At 36.5% G+C, this 10,559-nt stretch overlaps 1 protein-coding gene across 5 annotated transcripts; it reads right to left on the reverse strand.

The window, feature by feature from the left end:
* Positions 1–3,625: 3,625 nt before the first annotated feature.
* On the reverse strand, positions 3,626–9,809 carry LOC113299426. Of its 5 annotated transcripts, XM_026548443.1 has the most exons (8): positions 9,641–9,808; positions 8,692–8,812; positions 8,079–8,148; positions 7,347–7,441; positions 7,009–7,262; positions 5,670–5,792; positions 4,925–4,976; positions 3,626–4,661 (listed from the first exon to the last, which is right to left on the reverse strand). In XM_026548443.1, exons 5-8 carry the CDS (start codon positions 7,189–7,191, stop codon positions 3,868–3,870), a joined length of 1,152 nt encoding a protein of 383 aa, XP_026404228.1. In that variant the 5' UTR covers positions 7,192–7,262; positions 7,347–7,441; positions 8,079–8,148; positions 8,692–8,812; positions 9,641–9,808; the 3' UTR covers positions 3,626–3,867. The 5 variants fall into 5 exon arrangements, with proteins under 5 accessions (XP_026404228.1, XP_026404226.1, XP_026404227.1 ...); XM_026548441.1 differs by lacking the exon at positions 7,347–7,441 and having other exon boundaries at positions 9,641–9,809; XM_026548442.1 differs by lacking the exons at positions 7,347–7,441; positions 8,079–8,148 and having other exon boundaries at positions 9,641–9,809.
* Positions 9,810–10,559: the final 750 nt, after the last annotated feature.

Below are 10,559 nucleotides of genomic sequence, written 5' to 3' on the forward strand. Positions count from 1 at the left end.
TAAAAAATGTTATAATGTTGAACCAATGATAAATCACAAATAACCGCTACAGTTTTAGTTACCTGTAACCCTGGGAAAACAGCATTGTTAATCGCAGATTCCATATCAACCCAAAGAACAGGATCTTTCTTGAAGAAAATCATGCCACCTCTGGGACCTCGTAATGACTGCAAATTGAAACAGAATACATAGTAAACAACATGACCCTTGAACCTAAACCAATAAAAACAAATGTTGCTTGTGTTGGTGTTAGTAGTTGCAGTCTTGCAGACTTTATGAATGGGACTAGGTGTACCTTGTGAGTGGTGGTTGTTACAACATCACAATATTCAAATGGGTCGGCAAGTACAGATGCAGCAACGAGACCACTTATGTGAGCCATATCCATCATGAGAAAAGCCCCAACAGAACCTGCAATCTTCAAGAAACATAGCAGGAAAGGGAATTAGGTGTGCGTAATGGGTTAACTAGTCTGATTCTCTGATCACTAAGAATCACAACTGTTGACAATCAAAAGATATGTGTATACCTTTCTCATTCGAGGATAATCGAAATCACGAGGATAAGCACTAGCACCAACAATGATGAGTTTTGGTCGAAAGAGGGTGGCAGTTTTCTCAAGCATATCATAATCAATAAGGCCTGCAAGTGAATTTGGTAATGAATGCAAATTATCAACGAATTATAAATGAACAACAATAGACCACATAGTCATTACACAATATAAGAATGCAGAGCAGCACCTGTTGATTCATCAAAACGGTAGGGCATCGATTCAAAATAAATCGAAGTCCCAGATACCCGTCTTTTAGGAGTCATAAATCCATGTGACAAGTGACCTCCATGAGGAAGATCCAGACCCTGTGCCAGTTACATGAACAAATTAATACAGCCCCATATTTTGAAAGGAGAGTTGATTACATCCCTTAGGGGTTCAAAACTGATTTCAAAAAATTGGAGAGAAAGAGAAAGAGGCCTCAACTTACCATAATACGGTCATGTGGGTTGAGAAGTGCAGTGTAAACTTCAAAGTTAGCAGGAGAACCAGACAGAGGTTGGAAATTAACTCCCCATTTCTTTGGGTCTAAGTGAAATGCAGCCAAAGCCCTTTGTTGACAAAGTGTCTCTAGCTCATCAATGTACTCATTGCCACCATAGTACCTACATTGCAGAATGAAATGATCAAATGCATTTCAATACAAATACAAGGAAAAAATACAACATTAAGCACCATCTTTACCTTTTACCATGAAGCCCTTCTGAATACTTGTTTGTGAGACAAGAACCCACAGCTTCCATCACTGCGCGAGATATAAAATTCTCTGAAGCAATGAGCTCCAAGATGTTAAACTGACGATTCTTCTCACTATCAATTATTGAACGTACTTCAGGGTCTGCCTAACTTGAGAAGGTAATCTATCCGCAGTAGTAGTACCCAACTTGGGAAAAAAGTTGAAGAACCTTTAGTAAAAAGATTGGGTTGTTGTACAGCAGCACCCATTATTGCAGCTCCACTGTATGCCTCCATCTTCTTCACTTCTCCTTAAACATAACAAGGAGCACTTCCTATCAGTATGCGATATATGTACTGAAGATTCATGAACTACAAATCAACAGTATGACAACAACAAGTGACAGATCTTTGAAAAATAAGAGAATCGAAAGACATATTACAGTATTTCACATAAGTACTGAAGGGTAAGACTAAAAAAGGAGCAAAAACACAGCAAATAGCACTTCCTATCAGTATTATACATACATACTCATGGATCGAACCAAAAAAATTGGAAAACCTTCAAATAAAACAAAATTAGAAGAGTTTTGTATCAGTACGCCATATATGTACTGTCAATTCATACACGAAAAACAACTGTAACAAACCTAAAAACCATAAAAGCGTCAATCAAATCAATTTGATTATCAGAATACAATCAAAAAAACAAATCAAAAGAAGAAAACCGAACAAAATAATCAAACAAGATGATTAGAAAGCATACCTGGAAACAGAAAACAAATATTCTCCTCGTAAATCATAAGAATTTTATATTAGTACAGCAAATATGTACTGTCAATTCATACACAAAAACAAACTGTAAAAAACCTGAAAACATAAAAACGTCAGGAAAATCGATTTCATCTTCATAATACAATCAATAGAAGAAAAACGAAAAAAATAATCAAAGAAGATGATAAGAAACATACATGGAAACACAACAAATCTTCTTGTCGTAAGTCATAACGATGCATCTTCTTCTTCTTCTTCATTCAAAATAAGCTAGGTTTCTGTCAATACAGGATATACGTACTGTTGTTTCATACAAAAAAACAAATCTAAAAACAACAAAATGGAACTAGTTAGATCAAATCTAATAACGAAATGAACCAAAAACGTGATTATTCATCTAGATCTAGTAAATAATCAAGAAATAAAAATGGAACTAGTTAGATCAAATCTAATAACGAAATGAACCAAAAACGTGATTATTCATCTAGATCTAGTAAATAATCAAGAAATCAAACATGGAGATCAAAATCTTAATCAAACACCACAACGATTAGACCATGGATCGAACAAAAAAAACTGGAAAAACTTCGAATAAAACTTGCAGAGGTCGAACAAAAAATCGTTGTGATGATTAATATCGTAAGAACAAAAAATCCACCTACCGATTACACTTGCAGAGCTCGAACTCATGAATCGAACAAGGACTTCAAATAATCTTCACTTGCAGAGCTCTTCTCTGAAAACATAAATTGAGAGAATGAAAAAGAAACGAACGTGTTTCTTAGCTTAAAAAAAATTGCGGGGTGTCTTGGGAATTATGATAATACGTCACATGTGTCCCGCACGTGTACAAGACCTAGGCTTAAAAAATTAGGTCCAGTTTCATGTTTTCTTTTAATTATGGACCTATGCTTACTGGGCTTTAGTGGGTGGACCTGCCATTAACTAAGACTACCATAATAATACCTATTGGTAATTCCTAGTTTTTTTTTTTTGGAATGAATTCGAAACCTCTTTCTAGAACTGATGTCTGCGTCTAATTTTAAGGAACTCCGGACACAAATCAAACATCTTGCTAAATATAAGTATGGTGTTCCATTAAGGAAATTTCTATAAATAAACCGCCTAATCATCAATAAGCTCCATAAATATAAATAGTCATATCCAGTGCTTGAATTGATCACACAACTTCAAATATGGATGCGACAGTTTTGATTCTCATAAATAACACTAGAATTTCCTTAATTCGTGGTGGTCCTCATTGTCGCTTGTCATCAACGAACTACATCCAAAAGCTATGATGAAGGGAATCCACGCTCATAGACAAGCCAACAACAACAATGTTTGACTATTCAGCATCATCAACATTCGCATACTACAATTACCAAAGCCAGTGTCTTTCGTATAATTATATTTCGAGTACTTCAATGTAATTATATTTTGCGTTACTTAGTAAATTACTTTTCTTGCCCGACTGTGTAGCCAAATATTATCACCAGACTAGTACATGTTCCTAGCTTAATGATCATCCTTTTTTTATTTTCCACGAGGTGTGCAGGGGCGCCTTAGGCACGCCTCACACAGCATAGCTCTCAAGTACCCTTCGCATATCTATAAATATATGGATGCCAACTTTTCTTGTGACATGATCAACAAGAAACAAGAGAAGTGGAGTTTAATTTATCAAACTAACACCTGTGGCAGGTGTGACAGACTTCAGACTCATTATGTGCTCAAAAACAATCAGTAAACTTAAACTACACAGAAGTCAAAAACCTAATCTGATGTTGGAATCCTACTAACTTTTCATTATACATTATACATACTGATGGGACTGCAATGACCAATATACTGTCCTCAACTTACAGGTCCAAAGCAGTGTTATCAACCTGCAAGGGATGCCGAGTCTCCAGAAAAGTCCATGAAGGCTGCATCGGACTTGAAAACTGAACCCCATAAGCTAATGCTCCTTTGAGCCATTTGACCCTGTTTATCAGTCCCTTCAAGTCCATAATACACGACTCCAATGTGTCGGAGGATGTTGAATTTGATTCAATTTCACTTCTTCTCATCTTCTTCGAAGAATCACAATAGTCATACACATCTCTTGAAGCCACTTCTTTTCTTGCTAAAACTGGTTCAAACTTGTCACCATCTGTAGTTGATACATTATCTGACAAACTGGTTTTTGCTGCACCGTTCTCTGTGGTTATTGATGTGTCAGCCTTTTGTTTGTCCAGCAAATTGTATGAATGCTTTTGTTTTCTTTTTAGAGAATGCAGGGCTAGCTTGCGCCTTTCTGCTGAAGCCACATCTTTTGTTGATAAAACCGGTCCAAAATTATCACAGTCTGCACTTGAAGAACTATGCCGCAAACTGTTTTTTTCTGCATCACCGTCCATCTTTATGCTTGATGCGTCACTCTTTTGTTTGGTTAGGAAATTACATGATTGCTTTTTCAGAATATCTCTTTCTAGAGAATGAGGATTAGGAGCTTCAGGTGAGCTATTCTTGATCTTCATATCTGAAGCTTGCTTCAGATTTTCCCTTCCTGAAGAATCTGCCGATAACTCTGGAGGCTCTGAGCCAGCTAAACTACGTGCAGAAACATAAGATGGTGTCCCACTTGAACCAACGGCATTGTTTCTAACTTTACCTACATCCAGAACCAAAAAATGATGCAACCAAAAGAAAAAATCAGCTAAAAGTGCCTGGAACAATGTAAGGAAGCCAATGCACAAAAATAGGGTCAGTGACATCTTTCTATCGTGCACTTCAAAGAAGACATCCCAGAGAAGCATTTCAGTTAAGACTGTAATACGCACTCCATAACCATGAAAGAAGGTGATTTGAGAGCATGAGCTGAGAAATATAATCTAAACGAGTACACAATATTGAGCAAACCCAGTTAAATATTACCTGGACTCGTAGGATGTATCAAGCGAACATGGCGACGAGAAGTCTTACCTATCTACAACCACGACATATAATGATGCAGTTAAAAGAAATTAAAAGCAGATGAAATGAGTATTACTAGAGGACAGGAAGGAGCCCAGGCACATGCAAATTGTAGCCACATTCATTCTAGTTTTAACGAGTTTCGTACTGCATTATGAGCTTGCTGTTAGAAATATAGATGCTAGAAAATGAATATCTTGAATAACAAGAAAAAAACGATGGTTAGGTAACCAGCATAAAAGAAGTAAAACGGCATTTGCACTGAAGATCAATAGTCCAAAAAAGTATTTACCACCTCTGTTAGGCTGGTGATACATAATGACTTTCTCGCTAAGACAAAATCCACAAATATGTAGATCATTATAAGTTAGAACCCTTCCTTGGCTCCTCATCCCCATTTGGACCTTTGCTAATTTTGAAAAGCACGTGCTGCAATAAGGCACGGTGCATCTCCCTTCCCACATATATATATAGACCAGATAAAAGATGTTAATACACACGTTTTCTTAAGGGAAGTTATCTCCCAGAAAAATGGGGAAATAGTGGTATAATGTGTGAGCGGACATGACATGAAGATGGCTAAACTGAAAACCATTTAAGATAGAGGGAATTTGAAAAATGATAGATCATAGATGCAGATAACATATAGAAGGATAGAGTTAGTTTTTCCCACACTCATAGATGCAGATAACTGCAGAAAATTCACCTTGGAGACGGGCGCAATCCAACCAAGCTCTGGGGTCCAATCCAGAGAAGGTCGTATATCTTTGCAAGAAACCTTGTGAGTTTGTCCTTCACCCTCGCCCATGGGAGGTTCCGGTAACTGAACCTGCAACCCAAAATAACCAGAGCAAGATAAAACTCAATTGTATGCCAGCAGCAAGAACATCAGAAATTGAACATCACACACTTGGGGATCAGTAGTTTTTAACTTACATAAGTTTGCAAGTGAAACACTGAACAGCTTATAGATTTCCATCGACCATGTTAACAAATTTGTGGAAAGAGCGAACTAGACGCCACTAAATGCCACAAATACCATCACCATCCAAAATTTAGTAGAACTCCTAGAAGCCAAACATTACTTGAACTTGCACAGTCCTATCCTACTCTATAACTAATGGTGTATTGTAGTTAGTATATTGCGTATCGTTAGGAATTGATCACCAAAAGTGGACAATAGATGAACCATTATAAATATATATTTGCACATGGAAACTGAAGCTCAGCAACTATGTCCTTCGGAACACAAGGAAAAACAAAGGTTACTTGGGACCAGCTTAAGTTTAGCTTTGTGTTTTATGTTCATGAGTAGTAAGTGAAAATAGATAACAGTTTTTTCAGGATCTCCAGGATGTTATGCCGTATCTGATGAATGTCAGACTCTCTCTCACTCTATCTAAGGACCTCAAAAGTTAAGCTCTCAATAGTTTAGTATATCCAGATCAGAAAAATCAATAATGGAGTCAGTAAAAGGGAAAGGAGCACTAACTGACTAGGATTTTGTCCAAACTAACTTCGTAACCTACAGCTGACTAGCTATTACAGGATTTTACTTCATATATAATCATTAATCCTGACTTCAAGTCTTGGTCAGCCTTTCTCAATCTTGACTAACGCTAAGCACAACCAAATTAGACCATGGCCAAGGTTTCTCCCTACTAAAGATGCCTCAACGCTGAACTGTATGGACAAACTTTCAGTAAACATGTAGCCAGCAAATCAAAAAGGCAAACACCAACAGGCATGTAGGCGGCAGTGGCAAACTGAGCCTTTTCTTGAAGGAAGTGATTATCATAAAGTCAAGACTAATTCAAGGGAAGGGGGAAAAGGCCACTTCAAGACAGATTCAGTATCTTCTATTCTGCCAATTTCAGATCAAATTACGAGGGCCAGATTTACTGACACCCTAATCGAAAGGCACGCGAGTACATCAACTTTGCTAGCAGAATATTTTAAATCACGTAAACATTTTGATAGTTATGATATTTGAGAACTAAAGTACAAATATTAGATCAGGCTATATGGCTACAAAATTTCCGCACCTGTACATTTTCCTCATCTATTACTTCAGTGATCCATGCAGACCAATAGCAACCATCTTTGAACCAATCAACCAAATCCCCCGCCTCCCAGTCACCATCAATAACTCCTACCAATTCTGAGTTTTCACATATGTCAGGCATTTGACCTCGATGGTACATCTGAGGATAACTAGGGCGCAGCATCAGGTATTTCTTTCTAAAATCGTTATGTTTCTCAGCTGGACACAGACGATACAATTGAATCCATGATTTTTCTGCAAACATCATGATGTCAAAAATTATAAATAATCCAAAAACCTCAAGCTGTAATCCTACAAAAAGAAGAATACCGATATCACCTTCTTAGAATTCCAGAACTAATAGGACAGTAGTTCTCAACCACTATTTTATTTTCTTGTATTTTCCCATACGACAACTCAAACTCCCGTAAGACCTAAGATTTTGCAGAATGTCCATAATATTTCAGTCCAGTATATATCATAGGTTTTCAGGAATGAGGAAACTCATATGCACTCTGCCAATTGTTCTGAGCATAATAGTATAAAACCTTAAGTTTACAATACAAAGTACCATGTCATTTCAGTCCAGCACATGTGACATTAAAATAAGCATACAGGAATAAAAGAAAAGCAAAAAAGAAAAAGAAAAAAGCAGCTCAATATGAATGTCGACTAAACTTCGATTCAATATCCAATGCCAAAATACCATAAGCAATAAGTTTTCTACTCTATCAGGAAGGAACACTGGGAACAGACTTAAGATATAACTCAAACCCATATACGGGGCCTTATTCGTGAAAGAGATGTAAAAATAACCATCAGGAAGGAACACTGGGAACAGACTTAAGATATAACTCAAACCCATATATGGGGCCTTATTCGTGAAAGAGATGTAAAAATAACCAAATAAGTAATTAACAAAAGCTTAAGTATCACAATCATTAGTATTAAGTTTTTTACTCTATCAGTAAGGAGCACTGGGAACACACTGAAGATATAACTCAAACCTATATATCGGGCCTAAAAAACAAGTACATAACAGAAATTTAAATAACACATGCACATACTTACTATAACCTATATAGTCAATATAATCTAATGCAACGGCAGGTTCTGCGCCTCTCAGCCCGCAATCTAGAATCTGACAAAAGTAAAAGAAATAACGTGTATGAGGGTATCCATAATGCAAATACAGAAGAAGAAAAAAAAACTTCCTAAGATGTAGTATCTATAGTTCGTCAATCATATAAGATATTTGATATTTCTAAAATGAAACCTTCTTTCAAAGAAAATAAATATAAACCTTTTACGTAAGTTTAAAATGATATATAAAACGGTAAAGTCACTCCTACATAGATTCAGATTGGTTCCAGATTGAATAGCATTAAAATTTAATTGTGAAAGTTAGTCCCCAACATTGTTATAGACAACAAATCCAACTATACCTAGAGCACACCATTTTAGAAGCCTCGAGGAACAAAACATACTCAAGAAACTAAGGAACAAAACACAATATCTTGTTGTGACCAATAACCACGGGCAACAACTAGAGAGTATATTTATGGAAACACAATCTGCTTACAATCTATGTACTGAAAAAAAAAAAAAAAAGGAAGACATTTCAAGCTTAGAGGCACAACTAAGAATAACATTACAGTAGCATATATATAATAAGCAAAACTACCTTGCACCGAAACCATGCTCCACGATATCCCTCTTGAAAACTCTTTGCTTCTGCCTGCTGACCAACCTCAAATGGAAGCTTGTGAGCCACCTTCATAGTGGTGCATCCACAGATTGAATAACTGCGGAATAATTGTTGTTAGAAACAACTCAATACCACATAAATATCATCTGGGTTCAGGTGTAAGCACAAGGAGATTTCGAGAAAAGGAATCATATAGCAAACTAAGGAAGCAAAGAAACAATAACAAGGAGACTCTGAAAAAAAGGAACAAACTTTAATAAGAACTGTAATTCTGTCAATGGCTGCAATGGAATTAAAAGATTTAAATGCAAAACCATGAGAAGTTCAACAAAAGCACAATACTACATCTGGACCATCTGGTAGACAGCACTACCATGCAATTTTGTTTGAAATCAAAACATAACAGTATTGCCGTACAAGCTTAACAACTTCAAGGGCAGAATCCAATATCATTATCACAGCCAAAAGCAAAAACAAAAAAATTCAAACTTTACAACAAAATTCTGAGATAATCAGCCATATTAAACAGTTTCTATTATGCTGACTCAACTGACTCATTATATATGAGTCTGACTCGTCTCATCAAGATCAAGTGGTTATTTAACATAATCTTTCGAACATTTATCAGAGTAGTCTCCACAGTCACTCAACCCCCAAGAATCAGATTTGCCAAAAATGAAAGGAAAAAGAATAAAATAAATAATCTAACATGTGACTCTGTCCGAGTCAGAAACCGATTCATTTGCCGATTCAAAAATGAAAAAAGAACAACACAGTAGAAAGGTAAAGAACTGAAACCTTAACATTAAGCAGAAAACCGCACGCTCAAATGAAATTAATCAGACCATTAAAAGGGTTTTTTTTTCCGTTTTTTTTCCTATTCAAAGCTGAAACTCAACTGATGTAAAGAAGAAGAAGACATTACCAGTGGTGGTGCGAGTGATTTCAGCTTGTTCAAATGATTTTGCAACACACCATGAAAAAAACCCTATTTGTTTTGAGTTTCTTCTGTGTGAACAGTAGGTAGAAGACTGAACTGAGGAGAAACCGTGTTGCGCCCTTGACTGTAGAGAACAGAGCTTTTTACGTCGAGTAAATTGATTGAGTTGACACACAACCTATATGCAAAGAACATGTGTAAAGTGTTGTACTGTGCGGTTGTTTGTATAAAAGGAGAAACCTGTTGGATACGGGGAGTGATACGAAATTTTCAAATTCAACTCTTTTTTTGTGTTGCTTGGATTTGGCATAACTATATCCGTTATCCCATCCGACGAAGCCGGGGAATCATACCTTTGAATCTTGTTTTCTTTGCACTGCCCGCCGTCTTGGAGTCTCTTGAGTCGATAGGAGACCGAGACCGAGACCCTTCAATGCGCTTGAGTAAACGGTTGGTCTCACTATATTGCACTCTTTCCGTCTCATATTAGATGAACTAGTTGGTTTTAAATTTTGTCCAAAAATAAATGAATTATTTTACTACTCAATGGGGTATTTCTAAAACTATCCTTTTAATTGATTATTTTTTTATTGAAAAGGAAAGGATATATTGAAAAAGGAAAAGGTATGTACAGAATATATACAAGGTCAAAAGACCATCTCAAAGAGCAAAAGCTACAGATCTACAGACTCACTATTTCCTCCCAATGGTGCATTATCTTCGAAGCAGTAAAGTTTTTAAAAACATCTGAGTTTGAGCTCCAAAGATGAATCCATTGTTTTATAGCCATCTCAAGCTCATAGTTAGATTTCACCCTGCCACCGTGAACTCTTCTATTTCGCTCATTCCAGACTTCCCAGCATAGCGCAAATGGAAGCAAATGCCAGACTGTCTTGATCATTGC

This window comes from Papaver somniferum, chromosome 7, assembly GCF_003573695.1.
Source record: "Papaver somniferum cultivar HN1 chromosome 7, ASM357369v1, whole genome shotgun sequence".
Taxonomy (NCBI): domain Eukaryota; kingdom Viridiplantae; phylum Streptophyta; class Magnoliopsida; order Ranunculales; family Papaveraceae; genus Papaver; species Papaver somniferum.

What these genes read in the sequence shown, in the direction of transcription:
- LOC113299426 (XM_026548441.1), bottom strand. Translation starts at nt 8,787, where the DNA reads ATGAAGGTGGCTCACAAGCTTCCATTTGAGGTTGGTCAGCAGGCAGAA. An exon ending in TATTGACTATATAGGTTATA is followed by an intron (nt 7,263 to 8,078) that starts GTAAGTATGTGC and finishes TGATGTTTGCAG; the next exon opens with AAAAATCATGGATTCAATTG. An exon ending in GGATTGCGCCCGTCTCCAAG is followed by an intron (nt 4,977 to 5,669) that starts GTGAATTTTCTG and finishes TCGTGGTTGTAG; the next exon opens with ATAGGTAAGACTTCTCGTCG.